This window comes from Drosophila takahashii, chromosome 3R (assembly GCF_030179915.1).
Source record: "Drosophila takahashii strain IR98-3 E-12201 chromosome 3R, DtakHiC1v2, whole genome shotgun sequence".
In the NCBI taxonomy this organism is placed as follows: Eukaryota; Metazoa; Arthropoda; class Insecta; order Diptera; family Drosophilidae; genus Drosophila; species Drosophila takahashii.
In genome coordinates this window covers 17,782,055-17,795,965 of record NC_091681.1, presented here as the reverse complement: position 1 = coordinate 17,795,965, position 13,911 = coordinate 17,782,055, and the positions used below count along the sequence as shown (strand labels likewise).

Sequence of the window (13,911 nt, the reverse complement as noted above, 5' to 3'; positions counted from 1 at the left end):
GAGTGGCGGTTATAAAATAGCTTAATTCTAGATGGAATTTCTTAAAGGCTTTCTTTTAAAAGGAATTTCTATGGAATGTTATTATCTTAACTTTGTCGAATCGCCAAGAAAGAACCATCTAGGGCTTAATTCGGTGTGTTTTGAGTTCGGGACGCAATATGTGACTGGAATGTAAAGTTCACAGAATAAATACGTAAATATTGAACTAGATTTCACAGAACTTGGAGATTATCTATATTGCACCAATGATATTGCATTAGTTTTGCTTGTGCAGAGCCTCTTCGGTACGCAAACCGTAGGTCAGTTGGGTCTTCATCACCGCCAGACTGCTGCCGATGATCTTTTTGTGGTAAATCTGCCGCGTGACGAAGCCAAAGTCGTCGTAGAAGTCACGCTCACTTTCCTGCCACTCGGACATGGTGCACTCCAGCGAGGCGTAGCCGCCGGCAATGCAGTTCTTGACCACCAGCTTTACCATGGGCTCCATGATCGTCTGGTAGGGATAGTTGGGATCGATGGCAAAGCGATAGATCCAGGCCGCATTGTAGACGGCATGGTGGTTCTTCACACTAATGGCGGCCACAATCCTGCGACGGAATTTCCTCCTATATACCTCCTCATAGGGACAGTTCTCGATGAAGATCTGATAGCTGGCCTCCTTGGGGGAGCAGCGGAAGATGAAGGGTTCATAGCACTCGGCCACCAGGGATTGCGAGGGCTTGGTCTGAATATTAAGTGGGTCAGATAGTTCTATATAGCTCTATATTCATTTAGGACTCACCCTCATCAGCTCCACTGCCTTGGAGTAAAACGAAAAGTATGTGCCGGTGAATAGGCAGAAAATGCAGGCAGGCACAGTGAGGGCGCAGAAGAGCAGGGGCACTCCCAGGAATATGAAGAATATGGCCCAGGTGATGACTATGAACTGCAGCGTGATCTGAAAAGCAGGTGAAAGCCCAGTTAAATCCACTGATCGCAGGCAGATAAGTCACGCAGCCTCACCTCTCGAAAGCAATAGACGAAAAAGGACTTGTTCGAGAACGACATGATGTAGTCGCGCACCAGCTCCTGGCACTTGAGCTCGTCATCTTTCGTGTAGTTGCGTATGACAATAAATGGCTGCATTAAAGTATTATTAAGCTATATTGGCTTGTTCAAACAAAATAAAAATAAAAACACTGCCCAATCAGTGTGTACAAAGCAATGCAAAATACCACTAATTCTTGGGGCGGCACAGCTGTTGCTGCGGCGTTGCCGGACTAACAAAATATCGCATACGGAAAGTTACGGGTGAAAGCGTGAGTGGAGCTATCGTAAGTGGTTGTTTACACCTAATTATTTTATTATTATTAGTAATTTAATATTTGTGTTATTTTCTGTATATCTGTTAAATAAACTAGTTGTTGTTTTTGTATTTTAATATATAGCTGCCTTTTTATGATTTGTATTCGTGAACTATCGTGACCTAGAACTCTCACGCTGCCATCTCCCTTGCCAAACACTTTGACTTCGATCTGGCACTTTTTCTCATGACGTGTCGGCGAGCTTAACTTTGTTAAACAATTACTAGGAAAAGTCACTGCGAATAGCCGAAAATGCGCGACCAATTCATCAGCCTGGCCCTGCTGCTGTGCGCCCTGCACAGCGCCTGCGGCTTGTACTTCCACATATCGGAGACGGAGCGCAAGTGCTTCATCGAGGAGGTTCCGGACGAGACGACTGTGATTGGTGAGCCAGCGCCTAGTGCCAACTTGGTGGTTTTCTAAACAGATTGCTTATCCCTGCAGTGAACTACAAGGTGGAGCTGTATGATCCGCGCTCCAATGGCTTCATGCCCTCATCCCCCGGCATTGGAATGCATGTGGAGGTCCGCGACAGCGACGACAAGATCGTTTTGTCCCGCGTTTACAGCTCCCAGGGACGCATCTCCTTCACCTCGCACACTCCCGGCGAGCACGTCATCTGCATGTACTCGAACAGCACCGCCTGGTTCAGCGGCGCCCAGCTGCGCGTCCATTTGGACATCCAGGTGGGCGAGCACGCCATCGACTACGCCAATGTGGCGCAAAAGGAGAAGCTGACCGAGCTGCAGCTGCGCATCCGCCAGCTGCTCGACCAGGTGGAGCAGATCACCAAGGAGCAGAACTACCAGCGCTACCGCGAGGAGCGTTTCCGTCACACCAGCGAGAGCACCAACTCCCGCGTGCTCTGGTGGTCGCTCGCCCAGACCGTCGTCTTGGTCTGCATGGGCTTCTGGCAGATGCGCCATCTCAAGAGCTTCTTCGAGGCCAAGAAGCTGGTGTAAGGTGCTCCGAGGAGCTCTGGGGGCATCATCATCAGCGTTGTTCCGTGTGTTTTCCCCCCGTCATTGCGGCAGGAATTGCGAATTTCATCGATGAATCGTCATCAACCAACCAGCCAACTGGCCTCTCGACTCCCAAGCACTTCTAGTTTTAATATTTTGTGCGTAATTTAATAAAATCCATTGTACAAAAAGAGACGGCGACCGAGTATGTGCACTAGGGTGGTCCAAAAAATGAAATTCTATTCTCACCCCTTAACACGGTATATTAAAGTAAGCAAAAAATGTATGTGAGACTTAGACCTTGCAAAACGTCTTCAAAGTTTGCTTTAAAATTACTCATACGACATGTATAACAGTTCGAATTTGGTCGAAAAAAATCGTTCTCCCATTTCTTGTCTTGTCAAATTATGAATTTCGTTGGAATAATTGGTAAAAAAAAAGAAGGGAAAAAAGCAGGGACCGTAAATAACAGTTATTTGAGATTTTTATTTTAAAAAGACCACTGTGATATTTTGCTTTAAATGTCAAAAATAACGTTCTTTTTACTCTTGTCCACAAAGTATATGCATGTCAACAAATCTGGAAAGCAAATTAAATGTTATTTGTTCATGTCTATAAAGTGCATAAAAACCAGTTAAATTGTTAATTTAAACTTGTACAAATCTCAGTAGGCCTTTTAAAATAAAAATCACAAATAACTGTTATTTACGGTCCCTGGAAAAAAGTTAACTAAATTGTAGATATGGGTGATAAACTTTGAAGCCAATTCGCAGACCCTAAAACACGATTTTTTCAAAAATGTTCTTTTGGTATACCTTGAATACCTGGAGAGTAGGACCTTAAAAATTCCCATACAAATGTGGACCGCCCTAATGTGCACCCCCACATCCTATCTTGGATGGGTCAGACAACCAGTCATCTGAGCCCGGTCCCGTGACTTCGAGCCACGCTCGGCGGTCTTATCAGCGGTTTCTAGCAGATAACCTGCTGCATCGTGACTGCTGCACCGACTGCCCTTTATCTCACTGTTTGTTCTGGCGGAGAGTACTCTTTTAGTAGCTCTTGGACCGCCCAGAGCAGCGGTCGTCAGTCGCGGCACAAATCCGTTGCTCGAACAATAGAGCCCGTTGTGGCTGTGGCACAGCAAACGCAACCACCGACGACGACGACCCACAAAAGCCGCAGCTCTGTAACCCAATCTGGTCCGAAGCGCTTTCGAGTCAACAACTGGTCCAGGTCTCTGCTCCCTACCTCTCCGGTTCAGTTCGTTCACGTCGGATTAGCCGTGAGGGCTGTGGAAAATGTTTCGCGCTACGGAAATCGGCAGTGAAGAAAGTGAGTCTGCAGATAAGATAAGAAAAGAGCTTCAGGTAATCCCCCTGGGTTTCCCTTTTATTGCATACAGCCCTGCCTGCTCTGGCGGAGCTCAGACAGGTGGGCTACGAGCCGGAGGGACGGGATGTGGAGTGGGGCGGCTGGAGAGCAGAACGGGCCCAGTTGAAGCGGGCGCATCGCAGTTCCCTGCCCAACTATGGCTTTGCTCCGCCGCCCATTCGCATGGAGTACAGGTATCCACGGGCCGTCTTCTTCGTCTTGGCCACCAAGTTCTTTGAGGCCTTTGCAGCTAATGGAATACGCAGTAAGTTGAATGGTTTTGAACCAGAAAGGGAGCATCGGGATGGGTACAAATATTGGGCTTTGTCTGGTCAAAAAATTCCGAAACCCAAGCTTATCAGCGGCACAAAAACACAAATACAAGGAGGTCTTATTGACAGCCAAAAGACCTATGATGCATTCTATTAGGGGCACAGATAAGGTGCAAGAGAAGCACGTTGGATCTGTCGAAAGATTGGGATGTTCATAATATAATTTGTATTCCTTTAAAAGGTAATCTTGTAAATAACGAATGGTTTTGTAATTATTAGGCATCGCATTTTAGGTGAAATCTTTTTTTTTAATATAATTTAAATCCACATTTGATTGGTTACAAATTTTTTACAAGCACCTTTATTTAATCTAATTATAGCTTAATAAATAAAATTTGTAACCAATCAAATGTGGCTTTAAATCGTATTAAAAAAAAAACGATTTAACCTAAAATGCGATGTCTAGTAATAATCGTTATTTTTTACGTATATCAGCACCCTGAATTTTCGAAAGGTTGCTCTTTTGTTTTTTATTTACTCCTGGTATTGTGACATTTCCGCGGATTAAAGGAAATTTTTTCTATACAGAGATGATCTTAAATAATTCCCAAGCATTGTCGAAGTCTCAAGGCGACGACCTTGATTTCATGGTCAATAAATCGAGATTGCAGCTTTACAACCGATTATGTATTATTGAATTTGTTTCCAGCCGTTCTCGCCCTCTATCTTCGCGACGATCTCAACTTCACCGAAAGCTTCTCCACGGTGGTGCTGCACATCTTTAACTTCTTCGGCCAGTTCTGCCCGATCATTGGAGCCATCCTGGCGGACAGCTATATGGGAAATGTGCGCACGATATCGGGCTTCAGTATCATTTACGCCTTCGGATGGTTACTGCTCGTACTGTCAGCCCTGCCCGCCATGGGTCTTCCAATGGTGTTAGTACACACAAAAAAAAAAATGTCACCGTAAAATTGATATGGCCATGTAAATTTCAGGTCATGCAAAACCCAGATCGTTTTTACATGAAATACCCTTTTCGACCAGGTCAAAATTACCTGGCCTCATATCAAATTTAAATTGATCTTAAATAATGTAAAATCGATCTACGTTTCATATCGATTTTTTTTGGGTGCACATGGCCAGGACTTAAACTATTTCTTTAGCTAATCACAGTTTATTTTTTTAGTCTGCTGGTTTCCATCGCCCTCTTATTTATTGCTGTGGGTAATGGATCTATAAGGGCCTGCATCACTTCGCTAGGAGCTCTGCAGTTCAAGCTGCCGGAGCAGAGCGTCCACCTGGCCGAGTACTTCTCCTTCTACTATTTCGTCTATTACTCTGGCATCTTCCTGAGCAAAATCCTTCCTCCGCTGGTGAGGGCCAACACGCAGTGCTTCGACAAGGCGGAATGCTATCCTGCAGTATTCGGAACACTGGGCAGTGCCTTCATGATGGCCTGGAGTAAGTATTTATCAGTTTTCATTAACTACTTTTATCTTATTTATATCTATTTGTGACACTAGTTATCTTTCTGGTTGGGAAGTGCTTCTACAAGTCCGAGAAGCTTTCCGACGACAATATTCTCTTCAAGTTCTGCGGCTGCATTAAAACCGCTCTGGTGGAGAAGTGGCGACGTCGCAAGTCCCCGAAGCGCTCCAGCTACTGGCTACACAATGCAGTTGGTGCCTACGACGAGGAATTCGTAAGCGATGTCTCCAGGGTTTTAAGGGTGAGATATTATTATTATAGCCAAGGGTATATTGTATTCGTGCAAAAGTATGTAACAGGTAGAAGGAAGCGTTTCCGACCCTATAAAGTATATTCTTGATCAGGGTCACTAGCCGAGTCGATATAGCCATGTCCGTCTGTCTGTCCGTATGAACGCTGAGATCTCGGAAACTACAAAAGCAATAAGGTTGAGATTTCCAACACGTATTCTTGGGCTTCCTACGCAGCGCAAGTTTATTTCAGCCGAGCGCCACGCCCCCTCTAAAGCCCACAATCGCCCACTAACGATTTAAAAATGTTTCTGGCGCCCACACCTTTAAAGATTTCCGAGAAGTATAAATGCAATTTTGTTGTGTATATTTATACCTATCGAAATTTAGAAGACATTTTTCAAATCGGACCATTCATTAAAAAGTTATGCGCAATCAAAGAAATTTTAGTGAGTGACGGGTATTAGATAGTCGGGACACCAACCCGACTATAGCGTTCTCTCTTGTTTTAAATGTCTACTTCAAGTAACGAAACCCATTCTTTGGTTATAGATATCCAAGCTTTTCATACCGCTGCCCTTCTACTTTGCCCTGCTGGCGCAACAGGACTCCAGCTGGACCTTCCAGGCCACCCAGATGAATACAACAGTATTGGGCGTGACCATCCAGCCGGATCAGGCCAAAGCCGTGGGCCCCATCTTCCTGTTCATGCTGATTCCTTTGTGGCAGTATTTAACCGTGCCTCTCCTGCGTCGCTACTTCAACTGGGAGCTGCAGCCGCTCCATAGTGTGACTGTGGGTGGTATATTCTCTGCAGGCGCCTTCTTCTCTGCGGGAGCTGTGCAGGATCGCATAAATGTGAGTAATTAAATACTTCCTTTGATGATTGCTTAACCCGTCTTGAAGAATTCCCCGCTCCAAACAGTGAATATTGCCTGGCAGATGCCGCAGTTCCTTCTACTCATGATGGGTGAACTGCTGCTCTCCATTCCGGGTCTCCAGTTCGCATTCACCCAAGCGCCGACCTCCATGAAGTCGGTGGTCACGGCTTCCTGGTTCCTCAACAATGCCTTCGGAAATCTCATCGTGGTTGTGGTCACCGAACTGGGTTTGCTGAGCTCCCAGATGGCCGAATACTTCTTCTACGCGGTGGTCATGCTGGTCTGCATTATCCTCTACGCCCTGCTGGCCTTCGATTACACGCTGCAGGAACGCAAAGGTGGGCTGTATGTGAGGGGAATGGACAGCGATCCCGAGGAGCGGGATGTGCCGAGCACTAGCCGCAGCGGCAGCATCTAGAATAGGTTCTATTCTCTAGTATTTCCATTAGAGCCCTGCATGAATGGATTCAATGAATTATTTTAAATTTGAATTTTGAGTTTAATAGAATTATTAAACGACAATTTCTTTTGAAGAAGCAAGGGCCATAATTTTGTGATTAAATCTGCCTGAATTTTATTTACTATGCAGTTAACATTGATTTGATAAAAATTTTTTACTTTTTGTTCTCAAAAGAAAGCACAAAAAACAATTTGGCAAATTCAAAAAATTCATAAAAATTCGAAATGAATTAGAAAAACATTCAATTTATTTCACATATAATTTAATTAAATAACTCAAAAATTTCATGGCATACTATGATAAAACAAAAATTGAATGATTCACACAGGGCTCTAATTTCCATTGCACTTGTAATTTATTGATAAACGCACAGACAGGCAAAAACACGCATTTAACTGAAAAATAAATAAAAGCTAAGCAACTAAATCAGTCAGTCTATTATCTTGAAAATGTACTGCAGCTCCAGGTTGGAGTCTTCCGGCAGATCGGTGCAGTGGACGGCGTTCTGCACCTTGGACTTGCCGAACTTGGCGCGCAGCGTGTGCGGTCGCAGCAGCTTGGCGATCTCGGGATCCATGGGTCCGCAGAAGTTACGGAATTCGAGATTCGCGTTCATTTCGGGATCGGCGCAAGCTATCTCCATGCACATGCACACTCCGCTGGCCAGCTGGGCCACCATGGGGATATACTCGGGCAGGACGCCGCGGTAGACCTCGTAGAACTCCTCGCAATTGATGCGCGCCATCAGGATCATGCGCATGGCGGTCAAACGAAAGCCGTTGGCCAGGATCTCGGCAATGATGTCGCCCAGGAGACCATCCTTGATGCTGTGCGGCTTGATGATGGCCAGCGTGGTGTTCTTAAACACACAATCCTTGATGATGCTGTGCCGCGCCTCAAAGAAGAACTTGAGGTCCATGTCCACATCGTCGTCGTTGTCGGAATAGTAGAAGCCATACCGGATCTCCTCGCTCTCGCACAGCTCCTTCAAACTCGGTGACAGCTTCACATTGGGAGCCTCCAGCTCGGAGCTCTTGTAGCGGGCGCAGGCCTTAATGGTCTCCACCACATTGTCGCCAATCAGCTCCAGGCTAATGGCCGGACCCGCCAGCAGCTCGTTCATCAGCACTCTGGGATTGGGTGGTTAGAATATATACCTTCTTAGACACTTTAACTTTACTCACGAGGAGGAGACATCTGTTTTGTCCTTGCCGGACAGGAATTGGGTGACCATCTTGGGGGAGAACTGCACCATCATGCCCTGGTTTATGTTGATCTTGTTGTCGATCAGCGTCTTGAGGAATTTGCCCAGGTGCTTGGTCCACATATTGTTCTTGAGCAGCACGAAGCCCCTGGAAGGGATAGGGATTAGTAACCAAGGAGGTGTATAGCAGATAGTCCCTACTTCTTGCGGTATCTGGCCAAATTAGTGCGCGTGGTGTCGTCTGCATAGTCCACAATGTCGAATTGCCGGCCAAACACATTGATCTTGGAGCCCACGAAGAAGTCGCGTTGTGTCAACTCCGGAATCTTGGTGCGCCGCAGGAAGGTGCGCTTATTCCGCTGGTCAAACTGGGGAGTGGGAATACATAAGATAAGCCTGCTAGCAAGGAGGAGCACCCAGATCTCACCACTTCCACCGCCTTGTCGGAAACATAGTAAGTGATCAGGAAAGTGCGGATGATCCCGGCCTCCGCGTGGTACCACTCGGCCACGAAGGCCAGTCGCCGCTCGCTCGGCGGAATCCCAGCGGGTTTCATTTCTGGGTTTACTTTAGGAGTTCTCAGTGAGTTTTCCTTTCAAACGCTTGACAGCAAATCCTTTAATTCGAGTGAAAACTGTTTGTTTGCTTTGCATTTTTAAGTGTGCTTCTTCTTTCCCGCGTTGTCACAGTAACAGCGTTGCCAACACAATGAAAAACCGATTAAAGAGCGCGAGATTTAAATTATAAATTAACAACCAACTTTAAACTTTACTTCTTTTTTTTAGTAGTAGGAGTTCCATGCAATAACTATTAAATTTGATATATATATTTTAGTTCATTTCATTTAAATAATTTATAAATACCTTTTAAACAGAGAAGATTAATAAATTTTAACTGATTCCAGAACTTTCTCCCTCTCCCATACAAACTTACAATTTCAAAACCCTTGCTTAAGTTTTCCATTTTTTTATTGTAATTTCCTTTATTTACAGGAAACAAAAATAATAAACTGCAAACTGATTTTGCAATAAATTGGTTGTAGCTTTCCTCTGGTTGTTAAATTCTAGCGTAAAACTTATGGTTTCCCTTGTCGGCGCCAAATCATCTTGTTCCTTGTGTTGCTTCTTGTTAACATCTCTCCTCTGAATACGCATAATATTCAGCTAAATTAAATGTGGTTTTCTTTGATTGGAATAGTGTGTTATGTACGCATGCGTTTTGTGGATGTTCTTATGAGTGATTGAGTGTTCTTTTCTTTTCTTTTTGTTTCCTTGGGTGTGTGAGGAGTGAGTGTTGTGATCGTGTGTTGACTTATGGTATAAGCGCCACGGCTAACGCTACGACTACGCCAAAATGCTAGACACCATCCGAGCGGCCGTCTAGGCAGCTGGCTTCTTCTCCTTGTCCCCCTCGCCGCCCTCCTCATCGTCCTCGTCGTTCTGGGACAGACTGGGGATGTTGTCGTCCGAATCCTCCTCCTCATCGTCGACGTTGAAGTCGTCGAACTTGTTGTTCCAGTCGCCACCAGGGCTGTTCAGGAAATTGCCAAACATGCCGTTGTCTTTTTGGTCACCTGGTAGATGGATAAGTGGATTAGTGGGATGTCAGGAGGAGATCGAGCTGCACAACTTACCCTCCTCGTCATCGGACTCATCGCGCCACTTGGCAAAGTTGGCCTTGAGGAAATGCAACTTGGTCTTGTCCGAGGTCAGCGAGGCCCAGTAGGGACCGGCCGTCTTCTTGGGTATTGTGAATTCCAGGCAGCGGCCGATGTTCTTGCTGGTCACCTTCTCGGGATCCACCTCGTGTAGGAAGTTCAGTGTGACCTCGTACTTCTTCGACGCATCCAGCACGTTGACGCCCTTGAAGGTGAAGGTCTTGTCCGTAACTCTGTTTTGGGATGCAGATGGGGGATTAGGAGATCTGCTGGGATTACATATATATACACCTACTTGTGTTCGATGTCCTTGCACTCCACATCAATGATGACGTAGACCAGGTCGTTGCGCTGGGCCCATGAAACTGGAGGCGGAATCAAGCTGGAATAAAAGAAGAGTTCGGTAAACATAAATAAGAGGTTTCGGTTGTCAGAAGGGGGTGGGGGGGGTGCCATGGCAACTCGCGTCGTATTTTCTGGAAGCGGGTGCTTGAACTATGCAAATTCCATCGAATGTCCATTTGCATAGGCGCTGCGCCCAGGCGAAAGTCCATGCCGAAAATCCACGGCACTAGCGACCAACTTAAACATAACCTCAAAAGCTGGGCCCTCCGATTAGCCCCGCAAATATCGCAATGCAGATGCGCACGGGACACGCCCACCGCAGCCACAACGCCCCGTTCGTTGGATGCCCTGGAGGATACGGTGCAGCCGCCGCGAAAAGAGGCGTTTTATGGCCAGGAGTCCCGAAAATGGACGCCGCCGTCGCCGCCGCCGCAACAAAGCACGCGACGCACAAAGAAGCCACAAAAAGATGGGCCGGATAAACCGAATTAGCCGGGGATCCCCGGCCGAAGACTCACCCTGCTGCTGCCGACATTTTGTTGCTGCTGCTACGATTTGCTGGTTTACAATTAACGGAGCCGGAACACTTCTGACTGACAGCCTGTTTTCGTTACAAAAAAAGGCAATTTCAGTTGAACAAAATTGTCATGCACAAAATTGTCATGAGAAACAGAGTGACCGAGGATGGTTTGGAAATGTTCCTAAAAATGGCTGTTCAATCCGCCGGGGTGGAAAACTTGACTACGGTTTTAGTGGGCACACAAACCTCTGAAGATAACCGTTACATGTAAAGTATTTTACATTTTACTTGTTTCAAAAAACGGTATTCATATATTTTCAAACTTAAAATTGAAAAATTCTTTATAACTGATGCATTTTCGACCGGTTATTATTAGGGTTACACAGTGGTTTTATTAATATACGTATTTAGGTTTTGATTAAATATACAAATTGGTTACATTTTCCCAAATTTTATAATAAACATTAATTTTATTTTAATTGTTTTAAAAAACGGTATTCAAATCTTTTCAAGCTTAATATTGAAAGAAAATTTATATAACGGATGCATTTTTGACCGGTTATTATTAGTTTTATTGTTATACGTATTTAAGTTTTGATTAAATATACAAATTGTTTACATGTTTCCCAAAATTTATAATAAGCATTAATTTCATTACCAAATCCGGCAAGTTTCGGCCTTAGGTCGCATTCCACTTCCCACGGAGCAATTGTAGGCCTGGAAAAAGTCCTCGCTGTTGGATACGACACCCAGGATCCGGTACTTGTCGATGGTGTGTTCATTGGTCAGGTCCTTCCAGTAGTGCTCCTCCTCGTATTCGGAGCAGAATACCTGGGCGAAGCCAAGGAAGAAAAGCTGATCAGGGGTGAGCTCTAGACCTGGCATCTGTTCGCTGATCCTCGCCTGATCCGGATCCTCCAGCAGCTGCTTCTTGTGGCTGCGGTAGGCCGCCAAAGCCCGCCGCAATCCGCCATTATCGGCGATGTTCTCGTCCATTGTCGTCTTTCCATTGAGACGGCGGTTAATCTCCGGTATCACGTAACCACCGTAGTGATCCATATAGCACTCGGCGCGTTCCTCGAAATCCTGTCGAGATTTCTCCGACCACCAGGAGCGAAGGTTGCCACTGCCGTCATAATAGGAGCTGGTTGTGTCGAATCCATGAGTCAGTTCGTGGCCCACAGTGAAGCCCAAGGTGCCGAACTTCAGGGGAAGTGGCCAGGATCGGTGATAGATGGGCGGTTCCAAAAGCCCAGCCATTACGTTAATGGAGTTATCCAACATCCAATAGACCGCCGAAACTTGCATTCCCAGCAGCATCGTCTGGGGTTTGGTATCGTTAGCCAGTTCCTCAAAATGCCGGCTGCTGAAGCGTTCGATTTCGACAATGAGGCGCTGCAAATTAATGTTGGTCAAAGCGTAGCTTTCATTGACGACTTTCAGGCTGCCGATTTTCCGTATCAGACGATCGGATCGAGAGTTATCCTTGAAGGAACCGATGCGAGTCTGAATTCCCGACTCCTTGAGCAGAGCTTCCTCGCGAGTTTCCTTATCCAGCCACTCGGCTTCTTCGAGCGACCTTCGAAGGCTCTTTCTCAGTTCTTGGATAATTTCCGACACTTCCAGCCTTTTTTCTTCGCTAAAGTTATTCTGTAAGGTTAAAATATATAAAATATTTTAAAAAAAATTTAATGAGGATAAGAAAACCCACCGCCATATAGAGTTTGTTGAAGAGAAAGGACATGGAGGTCACTAGCGTGACGGCACAATAATCCCTTTGGTACTTGGGCGCCTTCAGTTTAGGATCCAACTTGTAGAGCAACTGCATGGCCAGGTAGTTGGCCACTGCCTCAGGATGTCTTTGACACACCTTGTCCAGCTCGATGTAGTAAAAGTCGCAAAACTTTTTGCTGGAGACATGGAGTCCGTTCCATGAGATATCATAGTAGTGTCTCCACTGGGGAAACTCAATCTCAATCGGAAAAGGATAGAAAACTTCGCACTGCTGAGGGACTTCGAGCGCTTCGCGCCAAAAGGCAAACACCCCGGCAATCACTTCATCAATTTTATCATCCGGAAGATTAAAAGCCTTCAGGTATCCACGCATCCGCTCCTCATTAAGTTTATAAGCTCGGGAAGAATTACTAGCGAAATTGACCTCGTTAACGATATGATCGAATCCCAGTTCGGGCAGTTTGGTGTAGGGCTCAAAGGGATAAGCTGCCAAGAGAGCTTCGCGGATTAGTCCATTTGCTCCATAGTTGGTTAGGTGGGAACTCATATTAAACCAACTGAAGTTGGAGGCACTCCAGGCGGCTCCATCGACGGCGGGAAAGCCTCCGATCGACCGAATAAGATCCAAATAAGCAGGATCGGCTGCATTGGACGGATAGAGCTCTGCTCCCAGACAGGCGTTGTGGAATCGCTGGGCCACCATCAGTTCGCTGGACACATTGAGAGCCTCCGCCAGATCCATCCTGCCCACCAGTTGCTCCGCAATGTCACTCAGTGTGTAGACCACATCGGCGAAGGTGCTCCGCCGGTGCCAGGAATACCGATCTGGCTTCACCTTTCCATAATTTCCGCAGGCGTACTCATAAAAGTTGTCACAGGGCGCCACACTTAGATTCATGTAGGATTTCATTAGATCTGAATAGATTTGCAGGTAGTCAGCCGTCGGCTTATCATTGCTTTCGGAAATATCAGGTGTATCCATCACACTCCTGGCCTCGCAATGCATGAGGATCGTATAAATAAGGACAACCCATAGTAAGGTAAGCGAAGAAAAATACATTTTGAAGCTAAACTAGAATTATACCCCGACTGTCCGATTTAAAACACAATTAGAGACTGAGAGCATCCCCAAGAAACTGGCAATTAGCTATAATTTATTTCGAAAGCTTACCTAAGCAAGAGAGCAGTGATCGAGTGATTACAAAACGCTTATCAATTTAAATGTTTGTCGGTTTGGATTATTGATAAGACAGTGACTTCAGTTTATATTCTTTTTTAGGAATAAAATATTTTCAGAAAATCAGCACACTTTTAAAATATTATTAATGATTTTTTATTAATGATGATTTAATGATTTTTTTCTGTACAAAACAAGCTAAACAATCGAAATTGATCTTATCTGAATTAAATTTAGTTAATTAGAAAATCAGAATCAGAA

General features: G+C 45.4%; 6 protein-coding genes across 6 annotated transcripts; 2 read left to right on the top strand and 4 right to left on the bottom strand.

Moving 5' to 3' along the window:
• Positions 1–105: 105 nt before the first annotated feature.
• Positions 106–1,229, bottom strand: LOC108062757 (uncharacterized). The gene is made up of 3 exons (XM_017149556.3): positions 1,003–1,229; positions 782–937; positions 106–724 (listed from the first exon to the last, which is right to left on the bottom strand). Exons 1-3 carry the CDS (start codon positions 1,123–1,125, stop codon positions 257–259), a joined length of 747 nt encoding a protein of 248 aa, XP_017005045.2. The 5' UTR covers positions 1,126–1,229; the 3' UTR covers positions 106–256.
• A 267-nt stretch (positions 1,230–1,496) lies between these two features.
• On the top strand, positions 1,497–2,598 carry LOC108062717 (transmembrane emp24 domain-containing protein eca). The gene is made up of 2 exons (XM_017149498.3): positions 1,497–1,728; positions 1,788–2,598. Exons 1-2 carry the CDS (start codon positions 1,596–1,598, stop codon positions 2,303–2,305), a joined length of 651 nt encoding a protein of 216 aa, XP_017004987.1. The 5' UTR covers positions 1,497–1,595; the 3' UTR covers positions 2,306–2,598.
• A 391-nt stretch (positions 2,599–2,989) lies between these two features.
• Positions 2,990–7,213, top strand: LOC108062840 (peptide transporter family 1). The gene is made up of 7 exons (XM_070217473.1): positions 2,990–3,640; positions 3,711–3,944; positions 4,661–4,889; positions 5,141–5,415; positions 5,478–5,683; positions 6,225–6,530; positions 6,579–7,213. The coding sequence occupies exons 1-7, from the start codon at positions 3,607–3,609 to the stop codon at positions 6,969–6,971; spliced, it is 1,677 nt and encodes a 558-aa protein (XP_070073574.1). The 5' UTR covers positions 2,990–3,606; the 3' UTR covers positions 6,972–7,213.
• Positions 7,214–7,344: 131 nt separating this feature from the next.
• Positions 7,345–8,850, bottom strand: nmdyn-D7 (nucleoside diphosphate kinase homolog 7). Its single transcript, XM_017149682.3, has 4 exons — positions 8,645–8,850; positions 8,419–8,585; positions 8,198–8,365; positions 7,345–8,143 (listed from the first exon to the last, which is right to left on the bottom strand). Exons 1-4 carry the CDS (start codon positions 8,771–8,773, stop codon positions 7,444–7,446), a joined length of 1,164 nt encoding a protein of 387 aa, XP_017005171.2. The 5' UTR covers positions 8,774–8,850; the 3' UTR covers positions 7,345–7,443.
• Positions 8,851–9,167: 317 nt separating this feature from the next.
• p23 lies at positions 9,168–10,897 on the bottom strand. Its single transcript, XM_017149497.2, has 4 exons — positions 10,738–10,897; positions 10,170–10,256; positions 9,851–10,107; positions 9,168–9,790 (listed from the first exon to the last, which is right to left on the bottom strand). The coding sequence occupies exons 1-4, from the start codon at positions 10,752–10,754 to the stop codon at positions 9,597–9,599; spliced, it is 555 nt and encodes a 184-aa protein (XP_017004986.2). The 5' UTR covers positions 10,755–10,897; the 3' UTR covers positions 9,168–9,596.
• Positions 10,898–11,336: 439 nt separating this feature from the next.
• On the bottom strand, positions 11,337–13,533 carry Nepl12 (Neprilysin-like 12). The gene is made up of 2 exons (XM_044394127.2): positions 12,451–13,533; positions 11,337–12,389 (listed from the first exon to the last, which is right to left on the bottom strand). The coding sequence occupies exons 1-2, from the start codon at positions 13,531–13,533 to the stop codon at positions 11,394–11,396; spliced, it is 2,079 nt and encodes a 692-aa protein (XP_044250062.1). The 3' UTR covers positions 11,337–11,393.
• Between the last annotated feature and the right edge of the window lie 378 nt (positions 13,534–13,911).

What these genes read in the sequence shown, in the direction of transcription:
- Nepl12 (XM_044394127.2), bottom strand. Translation starts at nt 13,533, where the DNA reads ATGTATTTTTCTTCGCTTACCTTACTATGGGTTGTCCTTATTTATACG. An exon ending in TCAACAAACTCTATATGGCG is followed by an intron (nt 12,390 to 12,450) that starts GTGGGTTTTCTT and finishes TTAACCTTACAG; the next exon opens with AATAACTTTAGCGAAGAAAA.
- p23 (XM_017149497.2), bottom strand. An exon ending in TGCAAGGACATCGAACACAA is followed by an intron (nt 10,108 to 10,169) that starts GTAGGTGTATAT and finishes ATCCCAAAACAG; the next exon opens with AGTTACGGACAAGACCTTCA. An exon ending in TGAGTCCGATGACGAGGAGG is followed by an intron (nt 9,791 to 9,850) that starts GTAAGTTGTGCA and finishes TCCATCTACCAG; the next exon opens with GTGACCAAAAAGACAACGGC.
- LOC108062840 (XM_070217473.1), top strand. Translation starts at nt 3,607, where the DNA reads ATGTTTCGCGCTACGGAAATCGGCAGTGAAGAAA. An exon ending in TGCAGCTAATGGAATACGCA is followed by an intron (nt 3,945 to 4,660) that starts GTAAGTTGAATG and finishes ATTTGTTTCCAG; the next exon opens with CCGTTCTCGCCCTCTATCTT. An exon ending in CTGTGCAGGATCGCATAAAT is followed by an intron (nt 6,531 to 6,578) that starts GTGAGTAATTAA and finishes CCCGTCTTGAAG; the next exon opens with AATTCCCCGCTCCAAACAGT.
- LOC108062757 (XM_017149556.3), bottom strand. Translation starts at nt 1,125, where the DNA reads ATGCAGCCATTTATTGTCATACGCAACTACACGAAAGATGACGAGCTC. An exon ending in TCGTCTATTGCTTTCGAGAG is followed by an intron (nt 938 to 1,002) that starts GTGAGGCTGCGT and finishes CCTGCTTTTCAG; the next exon opens with ATCACGCTGCAGTTCATAGT. An exon ending in AGGCAGTGGAGCTGATGAGG is followed by an intron (nt 725 to 781) that starts GTGAGTCCTAAA and finishes CTTAATATTCAG; the next exon opens with ACCAAGCCCTCGCAATCCCT.
- LOC108062717 (XM_017149498.3), top strand. Translation starts at nt 1,596, where the DNA reads ATGCGCGACCAATTCATCAGCCTGGCCCTGCTGCTGTGCGCCCTGCAC. An exon ending in GGACGAGACGACTGTGATTG is followed by an intron (nt 1,729 to 1,787) that starts GTGAGCCAGCGC and finishes TTATCCCTGCAG; the next exon opens with TGAACTACAAGGTGGAGCTG.
- nmdyn-D7 (XM_017149682.3), bottom strand. Translation starts at nt 8,773, where the DNA reads ATGAAACCCGCTGGGATTCCGCCGAGCGAGCGGCGACTGGCCTTCGTG. An exon ending in CCGACAAGGCGGTGGAAGTG is followed by an intron (nt 8,586 to 8,644) that starts GTGAGATCTGGG and finishes CCCACTCCCCAG; the next exon opens with TTTGACCAGCGGAATAAGCG. An exon ending in AAAACAGATGTCTCCTCCTC is followed by an intron (nt 8,144 to 8,197) that starts GTGAGTAAAGTT and finishes ACCCAATCCCAG; the next exon opens with AGTGCTGATGAACGAGCTGC.